The 27830-nt window shown below is 52.0% G+C and overlaps 2 protein-coding genes across 2 annotated transcripts in view; one reads left to right on the top strand and one right to left on the bottom strand.

The window, feature by feature from the left end:
• Positions 1-27830, bottom strand: part of TBCD (tubulin folding cofactor D) — a 158686-nt gene that overhangs the window by 96032 nt on the left and 34824 nt on the right. Inside the window, exons 10-13 of the mRNA XM_042967304.1 lie at positions 26025-26161; positions 24915-24975; positions 23955-24029; positions 19508-19602 (exon numbers count right to left, since the gene is read on the bottom strand). Of these exons, the coding sequence (XP_042823238.1) occupies positions 19508-19602; positions 23955-24029; positions 24915-24975; positions 26025-26161 (368 nt within the window). The remainder of the gene's footprint in view (positions 1-19507; positions 19603-23954; positions 24030-24914; positions 24976-26024; positions 26162-27830) is intronic.
• ZNF750 (zinc finger protein 750) lies at positions 3126-11461 on the top strand. Its single transcript, XM_007093598.3, is given in 4 exon segments — positions 3126-3406; positions 8817-9802; positions 9805-10435; positions 10578-11461. Coding segments are annotated over 4 exon segments (2523 nt in total). The 5' UTR covers positions 3126-3209; the 3' UTR covers positions 11287-11461.

Below are 27830 nucleotides of genomic sequence, written 5' to 3'. Positions count from 1 at the left end.
AGGCCCAGCAGCATCTGTCTGAGCCCAGCCGTGATGCCCACTCCCCATAAGAGCAGCCGCAGCCATGGCACCCGTCCCTCCCCACGCTCAGACCCATCAAGGCCCGGCGAGGCCGGGAGCCTGGCCGCCAGCCACCCCACTGAAGTTCCGAGCACTTCTGTGCTGAGTGGGTCCCCGAGCCGGCTCCCAGCCACAGCACCTCACAGGGAGGCATTTCCTCCCCTGCCTGTACAGCCCTTCCACTGTCCACTAGGACTCTGCTCTGTCGTGCTTCAGGCTGGGTGACCTCAGCCGGATAACTTACCCTCTCTGTGCTGACTGCTTGCACAGAGTTGTCGGTGCGATTAAAGGCGTTAATGCAGGCAGAGTGCCCAGTGCAGGGCCTCACACCTAGTGAATGCTCAGTACCTGCCAGCTACCACCCCCAAGCTCTTCCCAAAGATTTGACCTCAGTCAGAAACGTAGCCACAAGATTTCTGGGTAACGGAGGAGACTGAACACACACAACAGCTGGAATCCCACTAGCGACTACAGAGACTGCTTTCCCTTTTCAAGGTGTAAGCGACAGGGTCAAGGAAGGCAGGGAAGCCACAATGCAGATGGCACTCAGCAGGCTGGAAACCAAGCCTGAGCACAAGTGGGGAACCCAGAACCTGTCTGGTCTACACGCAGGATCCTTGAAAGGCCCGAGATAACTCTGGGGGCCTAAAACACAGGGCGCTATGAGGGCCACTGAAGACACAGTTAATTCTCTGGGCATGGAGAGAGGTGAAGGATGGGCTGGTGTGCAGAGAGGGCGGGAATCGCCCACCGCCCGCCCAAACCGTCATTAAGACCCTCAGAGAAACAAGAGAAGCCACTGCAACTACTCACCAGACACTATGGAAGTTGTGCCAGAGAACACAAGAGGCGCTGGAGACTGAAGAAGCGCTCACCAGAGGGCTGGCAGAGAACATTGAGGGAAATGAGAATAGGAGGGTCAGGAGTGACCGCCTCTGTGAAATTCTACAATAGGATACACTCGGCTGGGACAGAAGAATCCCACCAGTGCTGCCTCAGTCTGGGTGGGGTGATCGTGGCAGAGAAAATGCCTCTCAAAACTCTGAAGACCTGTGCCCTCTGCGGAGTGGCTTTAAAAGAGGAACTGTGGGCAAACAGTTAACGACATGCTTGCTGACTTGTTTGGGGGTCAAACACAGCGGACTCTGCAGTGCAGCGGGGCTGGTGCTGGGACGGGGGGGGGGGGGGGACGGTGGGAGGGCAGACCTCTGTGACGAAGCAAATATAGTCGAACATCCATCAAGGACCCGGGTGTCGGGTTCTTATGACTCACCTGTTTGTTTGAAATCGTTCATGTTCAAACTCTGGAGGAAAGAATCAGGAAATCAGAACGGGCAGGCACTTCTGCACAGCAGTCCCAAAAGCTACATGCAGAGGAGAGCCCTTTCTAACCTGGGAGTTAACGTCTCTGGCCCGGGGTTCTATCCCCAGCCAGACTATCAACCATGAAGAATAAAGACACTATCAACCATTCAAGGTCTCCACAAGTCCACCTCTCCTGCACTCTTTCTCAGGAGCCTACAGACAGGATGTGCTTCCTATCAACACAAAGGATCAACCCAAGAGAGAAGACACGGGATCCAGGAAGCAGGCTTTCGATACAGGAGAGAGGGAAAGGCGACCTCGGGATGACGGGGAGGCAAGCATGGGGGCAGAGCAGACAGCAAAACTCTCACTTTCCACAAAGGAAAGTCAGCAGACAACACCCAAAACTGGGAGTAAGACGTAGGTGGAGGGAACACAAGTAGCAACAGAGTAATGTTATTTGGGATCAAGGAGGTAAACACCAAAATACTCAGCTAAGAAAAGGTCCCAGTGCTGCTCCTGGACAGAGATGGGAGGGACAGCCGTCTGACAGTGTCCCACTGAGACATGGGCTTGCTGCCCTCCCCTCAAGTCTGGACAGGTGAAGCAGGACATGGGAGGTGCCTCACCAACCACCCTCCCGGGGAGGCCTCCGAAGTGAGACCACACGGAGAAGACAGCTCCGCCGTGCCCTTGGGGACATGAGGTGGACCCTCCAGTCCAGCTCAATACCACCAGGGCCCCACCAGTGGGGCCTGCCATACCCTCGGAGGCAGGCCCGCACTCCTGAACCACCATCATGAGAGGTAATAAAATGGCGGTTCTTTATGCCTCCAAGTTTTGGGGTGCCTCGCCACCCAGCCATAGGTAAGAGGAACAGCAATGAATTACTGTTTCATGATGACATCTATAGAACTATTTTTTATAGAACTTTAAGTTTTATGTATGTCTAATTTGGACAAAAATAACTAAAAACTTTTTTTTTTTTTTTTAAAGAACCCAATACAAAGGTAAAGCCAAGTAAAATCTTAAGCCTTAAAATAAAATTAAAACAAAAAACCACAGCATCAGGCCTGGCAAGCCCGACCCCATCCATGGTGCCAGACGTGCCATGCGTGACCCCAGCTGGCACCACCTCCCTTTTCTGTCCCCAAACCAACACCTCGTTCCCGCCTCACTAACAGCCACAGACTGAGCAGCAAGCAACCTAAGCAGGGAGGGAGACACAGACTCTGCGTTAGTTATCAGAACAGGGGCAGCGAGAGGAGCAGAGCCACGTCCCAGCAGCAGCCCTGCAGCGAGCCCGGAGCCCGGTGCCCGTCCCGGCAGCAGCCCTGCAGCGAGCCCAGAGCCTGGTGCCCGTCCAGGGCATGCGGCGACAGGCCCCTGTGATGAGGCGGCCGAGGTCCCCCCGCCCCCCGCCCAACGGGGAGGGCAGCAGGCTGACTCCCAGGCACAAGGGAGAGAGAACGGCAACAGGAGAAAAAGCTCGCTCAGACCTTTGGGGGCAAGGATCCTGCGAGCATGGCCTCCTCGGGGAGACATACTTATGACTAACTCTCGGGGTCTGCCTGCTGCTCCTACATACACCCGGGCACGGAAGAAGGTCCCCCACACGGTGTCTTTGTTACACCATCACACACTGGTCAGAGCCCCACCGACACTCCACCAGTGTCTATCCTGACTGCGAACACATAGAACCCTGCAGCCCAGGAGCGTCCGGGCAGCACAAAAAGGGCACTCTCAAGACCGAAGCAGGGAGCTTCCAAGAGGCTCAGAAGTGGCGCTCAGAGTGCCAGCCCATTGGTGACGCTGCTCCTAAGCAGCTAGGTGGGTGCAAACACATGAATCGTAGCTGCGGGCGGGAGGAATATCAGGTGCATCTCTACGCCCCGAGGGCTCGACTCCTACACTTAAACCCCTCCCACTGGGACAGCCGGCTCCAGTTTCAGCCAGCGAGCGAGCGTGAGAACAGGTCCTGCTCTCGGGCACCGTCAGCCACGGCTCCTGACCCGACCGCTCCCAGCACTGCCTGGCTCCGGTAAGTACCCATTTCTTCTCAAATTCAACTTTCCTTTCAAAACTACTCTCAGAACGCATCTTGAACTAACCATCTGGCTCAGGGAACCACCTGCCCGGTGCCGGCTCTGCCTTGCTCTATTCTCTGCGGATTACTCAGGACCCAGCAGGTGCATCGCTGGAAAGGAGACCATAATTACAAAACTTTTAATAACGCTTACACTTTATTCTAAGAATACAAACAAGTTTATTTAGAAATTAAGACCTCATTTCTACATAAAATTTAAACTAAAACTCAAATGTATGTAGTAAGTGCTTCTTTGTTCCTCACCTTAAAAATAAACTACAATAAATTTCAACATTAAAACATCATATATATACAAATGTAAACATACACATATACATGTTTAGAAAACTGCTGAACTTACAGTTTAACTTTAAGACCTTTTCAAGTTTAAAATAAGTACTGTTTTGACATATGCTTACCAAAGCTGAAAGAACAAAAGTTAACCAAAGAGGATCCCTAAATAGACAAAAAGGAGTTTTTTCCCCCCTTATAAAGTTTCTCATAAACCAGCTATGAGAACAATTACTGACCAAATGGCCAGGTCTGACCAAAGTCAGACTTCATGTAAGCAAAGTCTGTCTACATTTATGATCTTTATTTTGCATTAACAAACTCCTTCCAAAGCTTTAACCTGGTATTTTTAAGGATAAAGAAGGCGGGCACGTTGAGGGGACCGGCTCTGGTGACAGGTTGTCCAGCGTTAAAGCTGTGTACGTTACTGGTAAGGGCAGACGTCTGTGAAGTCAGGATCTCTGGCTGAAACTCAAAACAGCCCTGGTTGGTTTTCCAGATCATTCTTCCTGACTACATTCTAGAAAACTGTCTCTCTCCCAGGTCATGGTTAACCTGAAGTTTATCCTTCATTTTAAAGAACCAAGAGACTGGGAGGGAGTGGCGGTTAATCACTGGAAAAGCTCAATTGGAGTAAAACTCACAAATCTCGTTCTTGCGACACCCCAGTGGGTAGGCGACAATGGCGTGTCCTTGGGTTATGCAATAACGCCACATCACAATATTGTAATTATAGCATGCCCTTCAAAACGCTCTACCTAACGAGGCTCCCTGCCAGACAGCCGGACAGCACCCAAGGGACCATTACAGCATTATTTCAGTTCATAGGTTAACATGCGCGACAAGCATAGTTACCCAGCCCATCACAGCAATGTCCTATAAAGCTGAGCTATAATTACCTCTCTTGTGTCCTATCAAAGTTCAAAAAAAAATCTTTTTCTCTTGTCTCTTTTTTGGATTTCTAACTCCTTAGAAACTTCTCAAACATGCCAGCCCCTCACCATCATCCTAACAACTGGCAAGGACATTAACTGTCCACACTTAGGAACCTATGGAGAGACGGGGCACTGGCAATTTAGTACTTCAAAAACAAGCAAACAAAACCCTGTGGCCAACCGAAACCACAGGCTGCTCAAAGTGCTGTGTGGGCAGCTCGGCCCAGACGCCCAGCGGGCCTGCGAGCAGGGGCCCTGCGGGAGGAGAGATGCGGAGGCCAGAGCCAGCTTGCGGCACCTTCCAGGCTAAGAAGTACATCAGCTAGACACAAGCAGATGTTTAAAATACTTGAGGTTACAAAAGGGACATTTTTAAATGGGAAAACCTCTCAATGTTCACGCCGGGCCCCTTGTGTGGCTTTATGTCACCACCCCCATGGTCTCTCCCCCTCAGTGTGGACACTGTGTGCAGGGGCCGCATGGTCAAGAGGAGGAGAGGGAGGTGGCAGAGGACAGACGACATCTAAGTGACAGCCACTCTGACCCTGACCGGAGGTAAGGTGCGTGAGGAGGCAGCTCCCGGCACTTCCTGCTGGTCGAGAGTAAACAGCATTGTGACACATAGACCTTTCAGGACCAGGCTAACATCTGGGCTTCAAAAGGTGCTAACACTGCAGCTAAGGAAAATCAAATCCAAGGGGTCTTGCATTATGAGCAGCTCCCCAGCTATGAATTAACTGAGAAAGGCACAAGCCATCCCCAGGAAAAGCCTATGGGAAACACCCCTCAGCACATTCAGAAAAACCTCACCTCCCAATGCAAATCCAAACTTACTACTAACAGTTAAAGTTCTGGATTGTGTTGTTTTGGCAACAATACCCTTTTTCGGAATATTTAACACCAGCAGCTGCTGGCAGCACCAAGCCCAGCGGATAGAAACTGGCCTGGCAGAGACGGTCACAAACGGTGTCCCTACAGAGGGCAAGACCAATGAGGTCCCGGGCAGTCAGGTGGAGTCGCTGCACCTTGGTGCACCTCACCCGGCCAGAACTCTCAGACCGACCTCATTCTACAGGCTGTCCCCTTCGAAAGCTTTCAATAGCCTCAGTTTTAACCCACTTATTTCTCTGACGTTACCGCGTTTTTATGGCCAAGTGAATACGCCCGTCTCCGTCAGCCTAGGAGGCAGCTGTGTGCCCTTGTTTTAATTAGCAAATTGTGCAACACTGAGAGGTCAGTTTACCCAAAGTGAGGGACACAACTGCACCTGTGACATCCCAGGTTCCCGTTCCCACAGGCCAGCCCCGGAATACCCTCACTTCCCGGGGCACCAGCATGATCCCCGGAGAACCTGGTTACTGTCCTTGTACGCTAACTGAACAAAGAACAAAAATTCAGACCAGAACTTTAGACATGACATCACTTGACGGAAAAAAGTACATACTAATTAATATTAACATAAAAGGAATTATTACCTAAATTATTCTTCTGGGTAACACTAGGATAACTGAAATATAACTTGCCTCTTATAAACGTTTGATAACCTTTAACACAGATTTATCTATAGGTTTGCCTGAAAGTATGAGCAGCGTTAAATAACACTGCTTCTGAAACTAACACATCGTTATATAGTGCATCTGAATCATTCTCTTAAATCCTGAGGGAATTTTTCCTTCATATGAGCTCCCGGGTTCTGGATGCCAGGGGGCTGTATGTGTGTCCACTCTGGGCATCACTAGACTCTGGGCTCACACTTGATAAAGTTTTGCAACTGTCATCATTTTGATCATGATGCTTCCAGCTAGTGATGAAATCACTTTTCGGATCTTTGCCATAACACATCCTATACAATCATGGGAACCTGACTTGCAGAGGTTCTCACGCCTTCAGAACCAGGGAGCACGGGGAGACGTGCCGGCACACGCCCGCTGACTTATCTAGCTGGCCCGGGTTGGCTGGAATCGCTTCCTGACGGGCGGCAAGGAAATTGTGCTTTTATAGCCCAGAGCGTACCTTCCCCCCAAGGTATGGACTGAACTCATAAAGAGTTACTTCACGTTTTTCCCTTTAATAAGAGGGAAAGTTAGAAAGACATAAAGCTATGCTTACATGTTTAACAGGCTCGGCTCCTGGCTCCTGCAGCCGCACTGTGGAAGGGGAGGTCAGGGGCAGGGTGAGCCAGTGAATGCCCTGGAGGGCCCTGGGACCTCCCTCTCCCCGGTCACGGTCATGGGGCAGCCAAAAATCTCGTTTCTCACCCAAAATACACGTGCCTCGCCACTCTTGCTCTGCAGAAACTCCTCACAAGAGAAGGGCCACAGGCATCGGCAGAAACCACTTCTTAGTAAATACACAGCTTTGAAAGCACTGAATGATGACAAAGCAGGTTAACAGAGGCAGTTTCGGGGGGGGGGGGGGGGGGGGGGAGGGGGGAGGGGATGCTTCTTTGTGTTTTTAAGGAATAGGAATAAATGAGTAGCGAAACCAGTTTGCGGAGAATAAAATCAGAGCAAGCTTTCTCAGAAATGTACAGTATCCAAGTGAAAACCCAACTACACCTGCCTCCGCGATCCTGACACTGCCGATTACCTCATCACAGTGTGTGGGACGGCAAGGAAAGGCATTGCAGAGAAACTACATTTTATTTTGTGAAAACAAGTCTCTTCAATTTCCCATATGTATTTCTCTACTTTTAAAAGGCTGCTTTCCAGCTGAATGTTCTCGCCACCCCAATGTCTAGAAAGGGATGCTTTATCCACGAAATCTCACAAGGCTTAGGACCGACCTTAGCTGCTCATTAGCAAAACTGCCCCTGAAAACAGTTTTCTCAAATCATTTCCTTCCTTTTTAACTTTATTTTGAAGCTGTCTGAAAACATTTAGAAGCTGCAGGTCTTATGTGAAACAGCGGGCCCGGACCCCTCCCGCTGCCCTCCAGCCTCCCCACCCACACGCTTGCTCCTAGACACAGTCACACCATGGGCTGGTCTGGGGCACCTTGCTGCACCACTGGGGCCATGCAAGATCCCCCCAGACCTCGTGTCTTTGTCCTCAGTTTCGGGTTCTGAGGCCGAGAGGGCCCCAGGGGTGTGGGGAGCAGCCTGTGAAGGAAGGCGGGCTGAGGCCTCTGGGTAAGCCTGGGAGAGCAAGGGTCAGGGAGAGGAGGGCACTCAGGGAAGGTACGGAAAGCCAGGGACACCTGCAGCCCCCACCAGGGCCTAAGGCAGGTGACGGCCCCCACTGGCCACCGTATCCATGCCCATCACATGCCAAAGACTTTGCCAAGAATGGGCCAAGGCCCACTTCCTAAAGGGTAAAGGCTGGGATGGTGTGCTACCACAATCCTCTCACATAGACACCGCCATTTGGAGGTAAGGCCAGGAATGGCAGGCAAGCGCCCTGGGCTGGAAGTATTCTCAGCTGTCCACACAGCAGGCAGGGACGGGGCAAGAACTTACTCCACGCTGCTCACGAGGTGGGCGGTGATAACAGGGCAGTGAAGGAGAACATTCGGTCACTCACACAGCTCAGAAACTCACCTTGATGGCATCTTAGAACCATCTGAGTCAGCATAGAGACAGCATTTACATTTGTATGTGAGACAGCATAAATGCTACTCACCAATAAAGCAGACTTGTTCATTTGATTTTGGAAGCAGTAGAGTGGGACTGCATATTTAAATATTCTTCTTTCCTTCCTTCCTAAGTTCCACACATAGAACACTACATGATTAAACAGGACAGAACAGCCAAGGAGCCACACACAGGCCAGGCCCCTGTGGTCTCGGTCAGCGCACCACAGATGCCACGAATGTGGATGGGGGAGGGGGTCCCAACGGTCACTTGGCCTCGGTCTACAACCTCCTTGGCATCCAAGGCCTCAGGTCACAGGACAAAGATTCCCAAAACTCACAGAATTACAGGTGTTCTCAGAGCCGACACTAACACACCGCACTCTTGGCCCCAGGCCAGCTCTTTCAGGTTAGACTTGAGCAAACAGGAACAGCGTGGGGGGCTGGCGGCCAGGTTACAAGTAGCGGGCAGCTGGTGCTCATCTCGTCCTCACACTGACGAGGGTGGTGACCCCTCCATACCTTCAGGTAACCTACTGTGAGGCTAAGGCTCTGCTCCTCCGTTGCAGCCCCCACCCCAATGAGCGAGACCTCCCCCATCAGACCCACAGCACATGGAGAAGGCTGCAAATAGAAGCACCTGGAAAGAAAGCCAAGGAGAAGCAGCAGCAGCCGCCAGATCATAATCGCACAGGAGCCGGCAGCGACCGGACCAGCGAGGGGACCAGCACCCACACCACAAGAAGGAACATGAGTCTTCTCAAAGAGCGAAAACCAAAAAAGCCGCATTACATCCCGAGACCTCCAGGAAAACCCTTCAAGTATAAGTGTTTCCAGTGCCCTTTCACTTGCAATGAAAAGTCACACCTTTTCAACCACATGAAGTATGGTCTCTGCAAAAACTCCATCACTTTAGTGTCAGAGCAGGACCGCGTCCCCAAGTGCCCCAAATCCAACTCTCTGGACCCCAAGCAGACAAATCAGCCAGACACGGCAGCAAAACCCACCTCTGCCAAGCCTGTTGTCAATGGGCTCCCACACTTTGACACCAAGCTTCAGCAAAGCCTCGCCAAGGACGATGCCAAGGAAAACGTGGAACTGCACACACGTGGGCCCCACAGGTGCCCAGGACAGAAGTCTGCTCTCCACGAGGAAGCAGCACCCCTGAGTCCAGCTCCGGAAGCCACCAGGGGCACCCAGCCCGTTCTGGAAGGCATTGTGCGGCCTTCAGCCTTTGTCCCAGTGGGAGAGCACAGACTCAAAGGGCCAGAGCACGCTGAGGCTCCTGAACTGCTGGCCCTGCCCGGCCCCACGGCCAAAGCCACCTCCTTCCACACCAAGTCTGCGTTCCATGCTCCTGGCTATCCGTGGAAAGCTGGCACGCCTTTCCTCCCGCCAGAGTTCCCACACAAAATCCCGTCTACAAAGGGGTTTAGTGCCATTTCCCCTTACGTGCACCCCGCAATCCCAGAGTACCAGCCACACTTTTACACAGAGCACGGACTGGCCACCATCTACTCACCCTACCTACTTGCTGGGAACTCACCTGAGTGTGATGCCCCCTGCTGTCCGTCTACGGGGCCCAAGACCAGAGGCACTTGCTGCCTCCCCCAGGGCCGGTCCCCAAGCACTTGAACCCCCCCTCGGCATATGACCATTACAGGTTCTTCCAGCAGTATCACTCCAACCTGCCAATTCCTTATGGATTTTACAGACCAGAGTCTGCATTCTCCTCCTACGGGCTCAGACTCCCACCTGTCACGGGCATTTCCAGAGATCACAGCTCTCACCTACTGGAAGAAACCGCCCTGCTCTACCCGGCCCTGAGTCCGTCCAAGTCAAGTCCTTCCAACACCCACAGAAAAAACACAGAGTTTGAGAAGGGGAGCCCAACTCCCGAGAGTAAAGACCCCTCCCAAGATGGGCAGAGGGACACAGAGGGAACCAAAATGAGCCCTCGCGCGGGCAGCGCAGCCACAGGCTCCCCCGGAAGGCCAAGTCCCACCAACTTCACGCAGACAAGTCAGCCGTGTGCCGGGCTGTGCGGCCTCTCGGACAAGCCAGCTGCCAGCACCCTGGGAAGGCTCCATCAGCCTGAACACAGTCTCACAGCCTTCAAGCCTGTCAAGAAAAGCACAGAGCACCCAAATTCCCAGGCTCTGGAAAACAGAGAAGAGTCCCCAAAAAGGTAAGAAAATTTCATTTCGAGATCTCCAAAACATATCTCTGATTGTGCTCCATTAGCCAAGCTCATGCTTGCTCAAAATGCTTTTTAGACAGTAGCTTTTTTAAGCAAGGGTCCTATTAAGGCCTCTCTTTACCTCTTTCAGCCTTGATGCCATGAACGGCGATGCTCCAGGCAAGACCAGAAGCGCATCTCACGACCCAGAGGCCACACCTTCCAGCCCAGAAGATGGCTCCAGGACAGCCCCACTGAACCTCTCCAAGAAACCAGAGGCCAGACCAGCCACTCACAGCCCCGTGTACAAGGACTTTGCAGAGGTGCAGGACATGCCTCTCAACCTCTCGGTGAAGGACCCCTGTAACGCCCTGACTCCGAGACCTCCCTTCCACAGCCCACCGCAAGAGGCAGAACCTGCCAGCACCGCTGCTCAAAACACTGACACGGAAACTTCCAAAGATGGGCCAGAACACGCCCAGACGAACCAAAGCAGCCCTGATGCCGTGGAGGCGCCACCAACAACGCCCGCTGTGAAGGCCCAGGACGCGAGAGCGCTGGACAGCAGTGATGAGCAGAAGCAGACAGCGGCTGTGGCCCTCTGCCAGCTGGCGGCCTACAGCCCAGGGAACGTCCGGATGGGCGATGGGGAGCCCACGGCCCCGGAGTCCGCCTGCCCACAAGACGCACCCACCCTCAGCGCCACGGAAAACCCGGAGGCTCAGTGTGACCTCAGACCCAGAGGGCAAAAGAGGACAAGCCCCAGGGATGCAGGGAAGTCCCAGCAAGGAACAAAGAAGACAAAGCCGAGTGACACAGCCAGAGTATTCACCCTTCGTAAGAGAACACGGGTGTCTTAGTGCCGCTCTCGCTGGATGCAGACACACCTTCCAAAGTAGGTTACGACAGCAGCAACTCTTGACTGGCACCGCAGCTTTCCCTGGTCAGTTTTTACAATACAGCTTCCTGCTTCTCAGGAAGGAAGGGGGAGTGGGGAGGGGGAGACAGAGAGGAAGGAAGGAAGGAAGGAAGGAAGGAAGGAAGGAAGGAAGGAAGGAAGGAAGGAAGGAAGGAAGGGGAGAGGGGGAGAGAGAAAGGAAGAAGGGAGGGAGGGAGGGGGGAGAGAGAGGGGGAGAGAGAGAAGGAAGGAAGAAAGGAGAAAAGAAAGAAGCTGCAATTCAGGTTTTGAAAATATCGAGCAAGAATATTCAAAGGTGCTTCTACTTTTGGTTGTAAAAATATTTAAATGACTCATACTCAAGACTGATGAGTTCAACACTGACTTTCATTTTTGTAAAATGTCAAATGGAATGCACAAATGAAAAGACAGCTTTTAAGTGTAATCCATCTTACAGGAAAACTATTAAAAATACTCTTCTTATAAATATCTTAGCACTAGAATAAACTGCTTTTAACTGTTTTGCTATCAAATCTACTGTGTGTTTTGAAGTAAATACCAATTACTGGGAAAAAATGCCATGAAAAAAACATTTCCGGTTCTGTCATTAAAGTGCTGTATGTAAAAATTATGTGATTTGTTATGAGTGAAGATACACAAACATCAAGACGCTATTTATACAAATAATTTATTTCCAGTAGGAAAATGTATTGCTGGTGAAGCTATTGCTAACGTACTCTACTTCTGTATGATGTTACAGTGAACTTCCTGACTTGTTCAGCCTCCTTTTCCATTTTCCAAAATGATGTACATATTGCTAATTTTCCAATAAACTCATAGGTGACTTTAAGAATACATACTCTGTGTTATGCTTCAATCTGCCATAATAAACTCAATGCAAAAGGGAATGAGCTGAGGCGGCTGTTAAACGGAAAAAAGAGCGCCTGCCTGCGTGAGCGTGTGAGCGCACCTGTGCGTGCTGTGAGACTGGTGGCCACTGAGTCCGGGCACGCACACCCCCCTGGGGCTCCCCAGACCTCGGGCTCCCTGAGCCTCGGCTCCTCTGACTGCCGCCTGAGGAAAGGCCGTCTGCCCCCGCGGGCCCCACCCCACGGCCCTTCACAGGACCCCCTCCTGCCGCTTTTCAAGAGGGCCCCTGTCCTCCGACACACCACCTGGGGTATCAACAAAGGGCCGCCGCACATGGCAGTGCGGTGCTGAGGTGTGCCCTCAGACGACCACATGCCGTGAACCCAAAACGCACGCTGTTGGGACTCGAGGCCGAGCACACATGCACTCCGCTCACCAGCGCGCCAGGGCTCTCTCGCCTCCAGATACCAGAACGTTTTGGCAAAGAGCAAAACAGGGTGCCCCTGCTTTCCAGCAAGTCAACAGCCTGCAGGAAGCAAAACCATACGTCAGAAGCTGTGTTCCAGACTCAGGACCCAGAGCCCAGCACCCTACGGACAAGCTCTCGCCTCTTGCTTTACACACAGAACGCAGACCTCGCATATCAAGGGCCCAAAGATTCTGAGAACACCATGTTTTACAGCTCACCCAAAAGTGTCAGGCTTCACCTTAAGTGATAAGAGGAACCAGGGACAGTTAGGACTGTCCAGTCCTCCTGGGACAGTGCGGGGTGGGCACAGATGCAGGCCTCAGGGCTCTCAGGGAGGGCAGAGGCCCTCACCACCTGCAGATTTTGCCGTGGAACTGCGTGCATCTGCAGCATGACGACTGACCCCTCCCACTGCAATCCCCCCCTAAGGTCACATGCGACAGACACCGCGACCCCAGCAGGCCCTTCGTATCTGTCTCTAAAAGCACAACGCGGTCCTAGATCTTTGTAACAAGAAAATGGTCTTCCTGATGTTTTGACTATGCCACCTGCCTATAGTCACCTGTGACCCAGCCTCAGAGCTGTAAGGGTTTAACCTTTATATATAAAAAGCAATAAACCCCAAAAAAGTTAAATATGAAATTATTTCCCTGTGGCCCATCAATTTTACTCCTAGGTATACACCTAAAAGAAGTAAAAACAAGGACTCAAACGGGTTAAGTGTGCACCAATGTTCATAGAAACTTTGTTCACCACACTCAAAAAATGAAAGCAAGGGGCGCCTGAGTGGCTCGTGGGTTAAGTGTTCGACTGTTGATTTCGGCTCAGGTCATCATACCACAATCCGCGACATCAAGGTGGGCTCTGCGTTGACAGCACAGAGCCTGCTTGGGATTCTCTCTCCCGCTCTCTCTCTGCCCACCACCCCCCCCCCCCGCATGCACTCTATCTCAAAACACAAAAACATTTTTTAAAAAAAGATGAAAGGACACAAGCCTGCACTGACAGGGGAGCAGGTAAATAAGACGTGGAAAACCACACAGCAGAGTGTCATTCAGCCATAAAAAGGGATGAAACTCTGCCACCTGCTACCACATGGACTAACCTTGAAGACATTATGCTCAGTGAAATGAGCCTGACAGAAAAGCACAAATCTTACACGAGTGCACATAGATGAAACACTGACAACAGGCAGGTTCACAGAGGCAGACAGAGGAGTGGTTACCAGGGGCTGCAGGGGATAGGAGAGGGGAGTCTAGCGGGGAAACAGTCTCAGTTCAGGCTGGTGAAAAGTTTTCAGCAATAGTGACAATGGTTGTACAAACTGTAAATACCACCAAATTACACACTTAAAAACAGCATAGCAAATGTTTATATTACGTATATTCTATAATTTTTTTTTAAATAATATACCAAAACCATTGAATCAGGTATTTGATAGGAAAACTGTATGGTTAGGTGAACTATATCTCAACAAAGCTGAAAAAAGATTCTAAAGGGGTCCTTGAACTCACAGCAAAGAGGGAACAAAATGCTGACCACAACCTTCCTGAAGTCTCATCGGGGGCCCGTGCAGTCTGCCCCCATCACCAGCTCCAGTCTTCAGCACGACACAACACTCCATGGGGCAGGAAGACACGGTAGGCGTGAAATGAAGCACACACACACTCATCAAGGAGAAAAGCATTTTAATTCAGTAGCACAGAACAATTACTTCACATGCGAAGTCAAAGATATCTCGTCACGGTATTCACTTTTCTCACAAAACTGGAACATCCAACAGTGCAAAATGTACAAAAGGTTAAAAATCAGTAAGGACTTGGGGCGCCTGGGTGACTCAGTCAGGTGAGTGTCGACTTTGGCTCAGGTCCTGATCTCCCTGTTTGTGGGTTCAAGCCCCAAATCAGACTTGCTGCTGTCAGCAAAGAGCTTGGAGCCTGCTTCAGACCTTCTGTCCCCCTCTCTCCTTGTCCCTCCCCCACTCCTGCTCGTGCTCTCTCTCAAAAATAAATAAAACTTTAAAAAAAAAAAAAAATCAGTAAGGACTTGGTCCTCCAAACAGGAAGGTGCCAGGACTGTGTCAGGAGCACCAGAGAGTGTAACTCCACCCAGGGCCCAGCCGCTCCCCTGGGAACTGAGGTACACACCACAGGCCTGCGGGGAGCAGGACCTCAGGAGAGGTCAGCACTCTGCAACAGAAGAGCTGCGGTAACAGCCAGGCCCCATCCGCCACAGGCTGCACCCCAGGCCCCAAGGTGCCTCTGCCAGGGAGAGAGTGTGGCAGCGATACCAGCATGGCCCCTTCTGGGGACACGGGACCGCCTGCCTCTACGGCTGACTTTGGCTCGAGGACCCCAGCCCCACCCCACCCCCACAGCCCTCGGGGTCAGACAGGAGTTCCGCCAGCCTTCTTGCTTTCTCTCATGGGCATCTCCCCAATAGAATCTCTACACGTTTTATACTGTCTTGACATCTGTTTCCACTCAGAAGACCCAGTCAAATGCTAGTTTTCGGATGACATCACAAATCAGTCCCTCCACCACAACAACAACCATTAAGCCAGCAAAAACTGACAGACTCAACTTGTTCAGAACTCAAACATCTCATCAGAAATTTGCAGAAATCAGGAGGGTATGTTGTGAAGAAAGAGTCTACAAAATTTCAGCATTTAAGGAAATCTGTTAGGTCACTGGCTATCTGCAGACATTACAGAACCAAGACTTCAGTGACCAGACACAACAAGGAACACAGTTGTTGCAAACAGACTGGGGGGGGAGGGGGGTCAACAAATGGACAACAATCACCTTCAACAAGCAACAGCTGCAAACCCCTGGGGATGGGGGAGAACCTGATTTCCAAAGTTACCATATTACAGTATTATAGTTTTCAAAATGTCCAGTTTCAAGGAAAAAAAAAAAAAAGCACAAAGCATACAAAGAAACAGAAATGAATAGCCTGTTCAAAGGAAAAAAGAAAAGCAGAGAAATCGTCATCCCTGAGGAAGCCCAGACACTGTACTAAAACCAGACAAAGACGTTAAACAGATTCCTCAGATATGCTCAAAGAGCTAAAGGAAACCAAAAGAACAATATCGAAAAAAATATGGAATGTCAAAAAAGAGATAGAAACTGTAAAAAGAGACCATATAAAAATTCTGAAACTGAAAAAACACCATCACTGAAATGAAAACTTCAGTAGAGCTGTACAATAACAGATCTGAACACGTGCAAGCAAGAATCCATGAACTTGAAGACAGGGCAGGCAACTGGCATCATCCAGTCTGAGGAGCAAGAGAAAAAGAAGAAAAATGAACAAGTGTTGGGCCTGGTGCCTGTGGAGCCTACGCCTCGACAAGACCTCTGTCTGCCAGGCCTGGCACCATCCTTCCCAGGCAGGAGACAGCACAGCTCCCTCAGGCCCCGCCAGGCATGGCAAGGGCCCACAGGAGGGTTCAGCACACGTTGTGGGGGGCCGCCAGGCTAGAGGCGACCGGCCAGTCAAGTAAAGACCACACGGGACATCTTCTCTATTTTAAGCAACAGCGAGACACTCCTCACTCGTAACGCCAACGCTCATAGTCTCTCACTCCAGCGGCTAGTGACCAGTGGGCACCGCAACATTGTAAAATATGATGGGCACGCACACGCCAGCCACTCTCGGGCACGAAAAGCAGAGTAAAAGGCTCTACTGGAGTCGAAACTACCCAGGGAGGGATTTCACCTTGTCTGTGGCACACTCGCACACAGAAGACTGGTGAGCTGAAATCAACCAAAATGCAGGGCTTTGGCGCAAATGACACCAACCAGAAAGTGAAAACAACCATGGGATGGGGGAAAATACCACAGGTCCTCTATCTGGTGAGAGGCTCCCAGAATACATAAAGAACTCATGGTAACAACAAAAAGCCTGATTTTTCAAATGAGCAAAGGATTTGAACAGACATTTCTCCAACAAAGATATCCACAGTCGGCATTAATTAAGCCGGCTCAGCGTCATTAATGAGTCACGGAAACACAAATGTGAGCCACAATGAGATACCACTCCACATCCACTAAGACAAAACCAAGTGTTTGGGAGGGTGTGGAGAAACTGGAACCTTCATGCTGGTGGAAATATAAAATGGTACCACCATTTTAGAAAAAAACTTTTCCTCAAAAAGTTAAAAATGGAGTTACCAGAAGACCCAGCAATCCCACTCCTACATGCATACCCAAGAGAACTAGAATCTTATGTCCACACAAAAACTTGTACACGGGGCGCCTGGGTGCCTCAGTCAGTTAAGCGTCCGACTCTTGATTCCGGCTCAGGTCATGATCTCAGTCATGAGAGGAAGCCCCAGGTCAGGTCCTGCACTGAACATGCAGCCTGCTTGCAATTCTCTCTCTCTACCCCTCTCCCCACCTCATTCGTTCATTCTCTCTCTCTCTCTCTCTCTCTCTCTCTCAAAATTTAAAAGGGGGTGCCTGGGTGGCTCAGTTGGTTAAATTGGCTCAGGTCATGATCTCCTGGTTCGTGAGTTTGAGCCCCACATGGGGCTCTGTGCTGACAGCTCAGAGCCTGGAGCCTGCTTCAGATTCTATGTCTCCCTCTCTCTCTGCCCCTCCCCTCCTCACGCTCTATCTCTCTCTCTCACAAATAAACATAAAAAAAATTAACTTAACGGGCGCCTGGGTGGCTCAGTCGGTTGGGCAATCGACTTCGGCTCAGGTCATGATCTCGCAGTTTGTGAGTTCAAGCCCCACGTCCGGCTCTGTGCTGACAGCTCAGAGCCTGGAGCCTGCTTCAGATTCTGTGTCTCTCCCCTCTGTCTAACCCTCCCCTGCTCATGCTCTGTGTCTCTCTTTCAATAATAAATAAACATAAAAAAAAATTTTTTTTTAAATTAACTTAAAAAAAAAAACCTGCACACAAATGTTCACAGCAGCATTATTCATACTAGCCAAGAGGTAAAAAATCCAAATGTCCATCAGCTGATGACTGGATAAACAGTGTGGTGTATCCACAATGGAATATTATTCATCCATAAAAAAAGAACAAAGATGGGGCGCCTGGGTGGCTCAGTCGGTTGGCCGTCTGACTTCGGCTCAGGTCATGATCTCACAGCTCGTGAGTTCGAGCCCCGCGTCGGGCTCTGTGCTGACAGCTCAGAGCCTGGAACCTGCTTCGGATTCTGTGTCTCCCTCTCTCTCTGCCCCTAACCCACTCACGTTCTGTCTCTGTCTCTCTCAAGAGTAAACATTTAAAAAAAAAAAAAAAAAGTTTTTTAAAAACAGAAAAAAAAAAAGAACAGAGACTACATGCTACACGTAACAACACGGTTGATCTCACAGTCGTGAGAGTGAGCCCCACGTCAGACTCTATGCTGAATGTGGGCCTGCTTGGGATTCTCTCTCTCTCTCTCTCTCTCTCTCTCTCTCTCTCTCCCTCCCTCCCTCCCTCCCTCCCTCTGCCCCTCTCCCCCACTCATGCTCTTGCTCTGTCTCAAAATAAAATTTAAAAAACGTTTTTGCACACAAATGTTCACAGCAGCATTTTCCGTAATAGCCAAAATGTGACAAACCCAAATGTCCATCAACTGATGAATGTGGTATATCCACACAACGGAATATTATTCGGCCATAAAAAGGAACAGAGTTACATGCTACAACATGGATGAACCTTGAAAACATCACTCTAAGTGAAAGAAGTCAGGCACAAGACCGCGATCATAGGTTCCATTTATGAAAAATGACCAGAAAAGGCAAATTTAAAGAAACAGAAAGCAGATTACTGGTTGCCTGGGGTGGGTGTGTTGAGGGGAAATGGGGAGTGACTGCCCCTGAGTACAGGGGTTTCCTTTGGGGGCAGCATAAATGTTCTGAAATTAGATGATGATGACGGTCGCACAGCTCTGTAAAATATACTATAAACCACTGAACTGTACCCTCTACGTGGGTGAACTTCATGGTACATAAATTATATCTCAATAAAGCTCCCAAAAATAAATAGTAAGAGTAAATAGAATTCTGAGGGTCTAAGAGCCCTCCTCCCGCTTCACGATGCCAAATGCAAAGCCATCACTTCTGACATCCCACAGCTCAGGTGCCGCGGAGTAAGATGCAGGGTCCCAGCCATCTGTGCACAGACATCTTTATTCTGGACGGAAGTCAACCCCCCAGTGCACAGAGCACCTATGGTGAACACCCCAGGATGTGACCTTCTCCCTCCTTTGCAGGCATCCTTCCCTTCTGCCCAGAGGCACCACCAGCCACACCCAGAGATGATTCCCACCAACCAGACAGGGCCACACTTGCACGCGTCCAGACCCGACAGCTGGGACACACTCGCTTAGAGTTCGGCGGTCCTCTCTGCGTCTGCTGCACTGTGCCCCTGTCCCCCTGCACAGGCTCACTGCCAAGTTTCCTCCAGCCCTCCGCCCCCACCCCTTGCTGGTGTGAGCCTGATTCCTAGGGGACCATGATGCACTCCAGGTGATAAACAGAGGCAGTACACAACTTCTCAACAGGGAACAGCGCCCCCACAGGGGTGAAAACCAGTTCTGAGGGACAAGAAGATCTCAGACATCACAATGGTTCCTGGCCCTCCAAATCCAGACACCAACATTGTATCTGTGGTACCAACATTTTGCAGCAGGGAGAAGGGGAGTCAGAAAATCAGAACGGTCGATACAAGAAGGCAGGCTGAGAGAAACAGGCCTAGTCCGCTCTGTCCTGCAAACAATGTTGTCAGCGAGGGCAGAGGCCCGGTGTGCTCGCGCTCACAGCCGGAGACGCGGAGTGACACGAAGCACCCAACGAGCTACACGCAGCACTGAGAGCACAGAGCAAGCGAGCGCGGAACTCACCGTCTTCCAGCCGTGAAGGGAGCAACAGGCCTCTTCTGCCCAGTTCTGCCAACGCCAGACAGCCACCGTGCCAGGCACCGTCCGTCTCCTGAAAGCTGACACACACACAAGACCTGAGACCGGACTGCCCGCGTCCGCTCATCCCCCGACGTGCACACACTGCAGGTGTCCACACTGTGCCTGGGAGCCTCGCTGAGACCCACCAGTGAGTTGTAACTTTTTATTTTTTTAACGGTTACTATTTTTGAGAACAGAGTGCATGCAAGCAGGTAAAAGGCAGAGACAGAGGGGGAGAGGGGAAGGGAGGGAGGGGGAGGGGGGAGAGACAGAGAGACAGAGAGAGAACACCCCAAGCAGGCTCCACACTGTCAGCACACAGCCCGACATGCTGCTCAATCCCACAAACCGCGAGATCATGACCTAAGCCGAAGTCAAGAGTCAGACACTTAACCGACTGAGCCACCAGGCGCCCTCCACCCCTCACACCGTTAGTGAGTTTTTAAAGCATCTGCTGGCTAAAGAAATAAAATTGTGAAGCACCTGGGTGGCCCAGTTAGTTAAGCATCTGACTTCCGCTCAGGTCACAATTTCAGGGCTCATGAGTTTGAGCCCCGCGTCAGGGTCTCTGCTGTTAACTCAGAACCTGGAACCTGCTTTGGGTTCTGTGTCTCCCTCTCTCTCTGCCCCTTCCCCATTTGTGCTTTATCTCTCTTCCTCCCTCAAAAATAGATAAACATTAAAAATAAAAAAGAAACTCCTGCAACTTAATGGTAGGTAAGTGCTGTGCTCAGTACTTTTCTTCAGATCTCCCGATGACATGGAGAGGTCCTGAGGGCCCCACATGGGACCACAGAGAAAGCAGTCTGCAGATATGCGTCAGCAGGACGCCCAGGCTCTACACACCATTCCTGCCACGGCCGCGTGTGCCAGCTGACTACACAGCCAAGGACTCAGCCTGTTCAAGTCACCAAAACCCCGGTAACTTGAGGCGTTCACAGAAAGAGGTGGGGAGATCTCCCTTCCTGGCTCAGAGTAGAGATTAAAAAGTTAGAATGGAAAGTCTTCTAGAGAATTGTTTCACACTATTTGAAACACAGGCTTTTAATACATGATTATGCCAATGAACCAACAGGTAAAATTTTATATCTAATAAAATTGTCCCTGAAGTGGTCTGGAAGCCCTCTTGTTTAAGGTACACCTCTGACATTAGGACCAGTGAGAGGGGTTTCTTAGACTCACAAGGGCTGTCCTGAGAGCTTCTACATTTGGCTGCCAACATAAACAGTGAAATACGCTTCCCCAAAAAGCAAGAGACTTTGCAGGGCTCTTTCCTACCCTAAACCCAACAGTTTGATGTTGGAATGTTCAGGAAAACCAACTAGATTGCATGCCTCACAAGCAACAAGCACAAGAACATTCAGACAGGAGAGAGCGAGTCTCATGCGTTCACTCAGCAGGTCCCTCCCTCATGTCAGGGCCTGTGGAGGCAGACTCACCAAGTCCCCTTGAACCTCACCATCAACCAGCACCAACTTACAATTCCAATTACAAATTTTTAAGTTCCAAATGTTTTTAAAAATTTCTTTAATGTTTCATTTTATTTTTGAGAGAGACAGAGACAGAGCGTGAGTGGAGGAGGGGCAGAAAGAGAGGGAGACACAGAATCTGAAGCAGGCTCCAGGCTCCGAGCTATCATCACAGAGTCTGACGCAGGGCAGGGCTCGAACTCACCAACTGTGAGATCATGACCTGAGCTGAAGTCAGATGCTCAACCGACTGAGCCACCCAGGTGCCCCAAGTTCCAGATGTTTTATTAAATATCTGTCCCAAAGATTTTACGACCATTTCAAATTTTAATATTGGCACTTTTGTGTACTTCAGAATTTTAACTAGAAAGAGATGCTTTGGGGCAGTGGGTGGCGCCTGTCTGTGGAGTCCTGCCCCGAGGTAACGCCGCCAGGGCCAGGGAGGGGAGGTGCACAGGTACCAAAGGACACCTGCACATCCAGGGGACAAGACACGGAGAAGGGGACGATGGCCATGTTGCTCACACTGGTCCTACGGGGCTCAATGTAAAGCCACCTGAGGACGTATGTGGCTTCGTGCTACATAACCTGGCCTAGAAACAGAGCAGGGAGAGGAGAGGCGTATGCTCACAGTTAATGACATTAATGTCCTGTTCTGACCCTTTCAGAAAAAGCTGGCAGCTCACCGTATGTCACTGTATGTCCCACAAAACAAGGGACAAGATCCCAGCTATGCCAGGTGACCAGCCAGTCCTGTGGCCCCCACCCCACACACATCTTCCACCCAACAAGCTCCTGCCTCTCAGGGTCTTCAAGCATTCTGGGCTGGGGGGGACCCCTCTGTGAGCCAGGCTCTGCAGTCTGGTAATTTCATGCCTCTGCACACAGGCCCTTTCCCTCAACAGCCTGCTTGCGGCTCCAGGCTGCCAGCTCTGGGAATCAAGAGCAGTGAGACAGTTTCCACCCTGCACGACCTCACTACAGAACTCAGAGGAGCTTACTGCAATGACAAGACAACAGCAAAGAAGTGTCTGGGGATTAAACCAATGAAGATGACTAAAGGAGACCACGGGTCCAGGCCAGAAGGCCAGATGTCTGGCCAAGAGGAAATGTATGCCAGGAGTGTGGTCAAGATGCACTAGGGTGAAGGGCCCCAGGCTTCCAGGCAGAGACACAGTGGCCGGAGGAGTGAGGGAGGCTCAGGAACACTGGAGCAGCCACCGCCAGGAAAAGCCAGCACCAGGGACGCCACCGGCAGGGGCAGGAGGGGACTGGTGCAAAGGGAAGGAAGGAGGCTGGGCAAAGAAGAGCCCGAGGGAGGGCTGGGTAAAGAGACAGCATTACCCCCAGAGGGCAGGTGCAGAAATGCGCTAAGAAGGAAATAGAGAAAAAGACTTGAGATAGACCTGCTGTGCCCTGGGCAAAGGGGCCAGGGAGGAAAGGCTCCAGAGCTCTGGCTCAAAGTGCTGCCCTCTCCGGAGAGCAGGAGGCTCCCCCGTGGTCACACAAGAGCCACCTCTCAGAGCCGCCCTGGACCAGCGACATCCAGCATCATCAGCATACCCAACACCACACCCCCAGAAAAGAAACCCAAGAGGACACCCTAAAACAAGCCAGCAGAAGGGTACCTGGGTGGATCAGTCGGTTAAGCGGCCGACTTCAGCTCAGGTCACGATCTCACAGTTGGTGAGTTTGAGCCCCGCGTCGGGCCCTGTGCTGACAGCTCGGAACCTGAAGCCTGCTTCAGACTCTGTCTCCCTCTCTCTCTGACCCTCCCCTGCTCATAAGCGTGTGCGCTGTCTCTCAAGAATAAACATTAACATTTTTTTTAATAAATAAAAAGTAAATAAAAATAAATAAACAAGCCAGCAGAATCATCACATGGACAGGGAGCACTTTCTTTTCCCTAACTCAGGCGTTTCAGAGTGACAGTAAGGAGTGCACGTTTTCCGCTAGGCAGACAACGGTGAAATGTTTCCACTGGAAGACACACTGGCCAGACATACAGCATTGTTCTGCAAAAGGTGACCCACATGTGACATCTTGTTCCCCTGCACTCCTCCAATTGTGGCTGAGCAGGCTCGAGACAAGCTCCAGAAGAAGGCTGCTCCGGGGGGAGGGCACGTCCTGCAGGTGCTCACAGAGCACCCTCGGCAGTTAGTGTGCACAGCTGAGCCCAGGAGGGTAGACAGACCCTCTCCTACACCCACAGCAACAGCCCCAGAAGATCAGCAGCCGGCTAACGAGGGCAGGAGTGAGGCTGGGCCCAACCAACACCCTTCGTAGAAGCACCTGCTTCTGAAACCCCCAGAGAGGTTTCCACGAGCAAAGTTAACAGTCCTCTGGGACTGTGCACCTAACAGTGCACCCTTGGTGCCAGAGTCTCTGCTCTGCCCCCTGGCCTGCAGGCCCCAGGCCCAGACCCCAAGGACCTGCCATTTGTGCATCCCAGCCCACACCTGCACCACGGGCTACCTAGACACAACATGACCATTACCACATGTGGCTATTTAAATTCAAATCCAGTAAAATTAGGGGTGTCTGGGTGCCTCAGTCGGTTGGGTGTCCAATGTCGGCTCAGGTCATGATCTCACAGTTTGTGGGTTCGAGCCCCATTTCGGGCTCTGTGCTGACAGCTCAGAGTCTGGAGCCTGCTTCAGATTCTGTGTCTCCCTCTCTCTCTGCCCCTCCCCTGCTCACACTCTCTCTCTCTCTCAAAAATAAATAAACGTTAAAAAAAATTATGTTCTAAAAAGAAAGATAACAGAAATAACTAGAGTTCTCGAATTTAACTTCAAAAAAAAGAAAAAAAGGCTGTGGAGGCTCTGACAAACAGCTCAATTGAAAGAAAATGTAAAAGGATAGAAGAAAAGCCACTGCTTTCAACCAGAAACACGTCTCCCTTTGATCTTCTCACATACCTGAAACAATCCAACACGGACCCAACCACATCATCCGCCAGCTCTTTGGGGAGCCTCGCAGCCATCCTACCAATTCTGAAAGAGAGAAGCAGCACTCTGTCAGCATCACGGGCCCGTCGTGAGGGGGCCCGAGCCACCAGGACCTGTCCCCGGCAATTTTCCCTCCCCCCAGAGAGCAGGAAAGACAGGTAGACCCAGGGCAAGCCTCACACACACTCTGCTCTACACAAGGCCACCTGCCTGGTAGGGAGCCCCATCCTAGTGACATAAACAGACAGACACAGGCATCTCCTGAGGGAGGGAGACAAAGGGGTGGGAGTGCCCACGGGACAGCCCCATGCTACCAATGGTCAATGGCACCCCTGTCGGCCTGACCCCTCCAGGCCACCTCCCCGCATGGCAGGCTGCCGCACATCCACACCAGACACCCCCTGACACGGATCAGCATCCCTCCGGGCCCGGCCCACCCCACCCCACCCACACATGACTTGGGGCTCAGAGGCTGCCTGCTGCTGAAGCGAACACCTCCCCCATGAGGGCACCTCTCTGTACGCCGTTCCTCAGGCAAACAGAGGACCAACACCAGTCTCCCTCTCAGGGGCTCTGGGATTAGATAAGGCTGTGCCGGCCTCCGCTCGCTATACAGTGACCGCGCCTGCCTGTGAAAGGGACAGGTACTGTGCTGCTGAGGACACAGAACTGAAAGAAAAGGAACCTCTGAAAGGCAAGAAAGGCAAGTGGATATGCTCATAACTCCGCCCACTCTAGCCAGACAGGCAAGGAAATGAAGCCCCCTCATTCCCCAGTAATTACCTTTAAAATGAGAACATAAAACAATAAATGTAAATGAGAAAAACTGTTCCACCTTATAAAAATCTCGAAGCTGTTCCCAGCTTTCAACTGCACAAGACGCGCTGAATGACAGGATGTCCCCCCTGCGGAGGGACAGCAGGCACCTACCCTTTGGCCGCAGACCACCGCACAATCGTGTCCTGGTCCTTCAGCCCGATCAGCAGCTGCTCTGCAAGAACACGGGAAAGCCAGGTCTGAGCTCTACGCGCTCGCCCGAGTGCTGGGGAAGTTCATTTCCGAGCCTGAACATAACCCACCCTGCAGAGCACTCGAGCACCGTGAAGGGAGTCACATCAAGAATGTTAATTCTAATTATTCTAATTCTTCGTTTTTAAAAACCTACTCCTGCCATCGTTGCTACAAAGTAGATCCGCCCACCAGAGCCGACACTGGGCAGAAAGCACCAAGTGAGGAAGACTTCCCAGAGGCCAGTTCTGCAAGAGGGTGCAGAAAAGGGGCTCTGCTGGGGTCTCGGGCACAGGCCAAATTCCAGAACAGCCACACAGGGGCCCGAAGGAAGTCGGGAGAGCCCAGAGGCTGCTCAGAAAAGAGCCTGGCAATCCTCAGTCAGCAGAAACCTTGACCAAGGGCACCAGGCAGCCTGGGAAAGGCTGACACAGAGGAAGGATGGGAGCCTGTGAATGGGTCGAGTCCACTGCGACCAGGGCAGTACAGGGCCCCTGAGGGCGTGGGGGCAGACAGCTCTGGGAAGGGGAGGAAAACAGGGGAGGCACAGGGCTGTCCTTCATGGACAGGGAGGCTGGCCCTGCCGGGTACACCTGGCGGGAGTCGGGGAGCAGGCCCTGTGCAGGGCCAGGAGCTGTCACAGAGTGAGAGCGGGGCAGGGCCCAAGACAGCCACGCCTCCATCCCCTCAGGAGAAGGCCTGAGGCCACCAGCGCAATACACCCAGGCCAGGCTTGGGGGAAGGCTGAAGGCATGGAGCTGTCCTGAGGTGCCTAGGGAGTGAGGTGGAAATAGGAGGGCTCACACAGGGGAGCAAACAGCGAACAGAAAGACAGGGTCCAGGAACCAAAGGGTCGTGGGCCCCCAGACTACAGACCAGCAGCCACGAACTCCATGAAAGGTGAGGGTGGGGAAGGTCACGGAAGGCCACGTGCTGCCAGCACAGAGGTGGCAAAGGTGCGCGGCCAATAAATGTACCTGGGAGGAGCCTCGCCGCCACCCAGAGACCAGAGCCCACAGGGACTGCACCCACCTATCACGCTCTCCACCTCCTCGGGGACATCACAGTCTCCGTCACCAGCGGGAGTCTCGGCATGCACTGTCGGCTCCCGCGGACTCTGGGTGCAGAGCTGCAGGTTAGCGGCCAGCGAGCGGCAGCCGCGCTGGTACCTGCACAAACACACGTGACCTCAGACCAGCGGCCATGCCTGCCGGAGCCTCGAGGACAAATTATCTCGACAGAAATCAATAATCTGGTATCCCTTAGAATCTTAAAGGATGTCTGTGACAATTCCATGTGTTTTTCAGAGACAGGACAGAAAACAAATGGAGCGGCTAGCGGCTGGCATCCGCAAGGTCAGCCACAGGATCCTGCACTACTCAGAAGCCCCCGAGTACTGTGCGGTGTCCAGGCAGAAAGGCAGGGGACAGAGCAGGACTGCAGGAGGGCGCCAGGGCACTCACCAGCCCGTGGGCGTTGGCCTTCTTCACAAGGCGCTCTGCCTCTTACCCCTACTGCCCCTCAGGCCCCCAAGCCACCCCGGACCTTGCAGCTCACACGGCCAGCCCCTGCGGATGCTGTCTCTGGAGCCTCCCTCTCAGGCCCCACCAGCCACAGCCCTCCTCCCCCCAGCCGAGGCCACTGGCATCATCCGTGTGCTGCGAGGGCATCAGCACAGGCCAGATCCACCGTCCGACTCTGCACAGCTCCTGAGCGTCCGGCTGCCACGGTGTCCCCATCTGTCAGAGGAGGCCCTTACCTAGAGGCCTGTGACAAGTCAGATGCAAGGATGTGCACGAAAGGCCATCGCTGCTGCCCTTCCTCCTGGAAGGCGGGCACCAGTGCGTGGTGCTGAGGTAAGTACACACGGCCAGCCTGGCGGGTGGCCCTGGATCGGCACACAGCCTGGAGCACAAAAGGTGCCTGAGTCAAGGCACAGACTGCATCTGGGGGCGGCAGCCTGAGGCGGACTCCTGAGCGCAGACAGCTAGAGCTTCACAGGCAGAGCCCAAAACCTGAACACCAGCTCGAGCACTGATAACTGTGGCCCTGAGCAGCTGGTTAACTCTCTGGACCGGTTTCCAACCGAGAACGAGGACAGTGGCAGGCGGCCCACCTTCTGACGTTCATGCAATCCTCTCCTCTGGGTACAGCCCAGACCCAGTGACTCCTGCTGGGAGAGCGCAGCGGTGAGGAGACGTCCTTCCCAAGGCGGCTCAGGGAGACTGTGGCTTCCGTCTTGCCGCCCCCCTCTCGCTGACAGAAGCTGGCCACTGCACTGTGCACTGCCTGGCGCCAAGAGCTCTGGAAGGTCGCCAGCAGATAGCCCACGAGGAACAGAGTCTTACCGGCAACGCTAGGAGCCTGCCTGGCTGCAGGGCCCCCGCCAAGTCAAGCCTGGAGACGGCAGCGGGCCTGGCCAACACCTTCGTGAAGCCTCAGACAGACTCTGACCACAGGACCCTGCTAAGTTACACCCAGATTCCCAATCCACAGAAATGGTGACGATAAAGATGCATCATCGCAGGGCGACTGGAGGGCTCAGTTGGTTGAGCATCCAACTCTTGATTTCGGCTCAGGTCATGAACGCAGGGTCATGGGATCCAGCCCCGCACTGGACTCTGTGCTTGGCGTGGAGCCTGCTTAAGATTCTCTCTCTCTCCTTCTCTCTGCCCCTCATCTACTCGCTTGCTCTCTCTCTCAAATAAGTTTTTTTTAAAAAAATACATTTTAAGCTACTAAACTTTGGAGTATTCTTTCACATAACTGTGATGTTGTCATTTATAATAAGAGACATATATTTGATCTTTGACCATTTTTGGATGAAGGTGTCTTCCG

Source organism: Panthera tigris, chromosome E1 (genome assembly GCF_018350195.1).
Source record: "Panthera tigris isolate Pti1 chromosome E1, P.tigris_Pti1_mat1.1, whole genome shotgun sequence".
NCBI classification, from domain to species: domain Eukaryota; kingdom Metazoa; phylum Chordata; class Mammalia; order Carnivora; family Felidae; genus Panthera; species Panthera tigris.
Note: the sequence above shows the minus strand (reverse complement) of the source record. Positions and strands in the feature narration are given on the sequence as shown.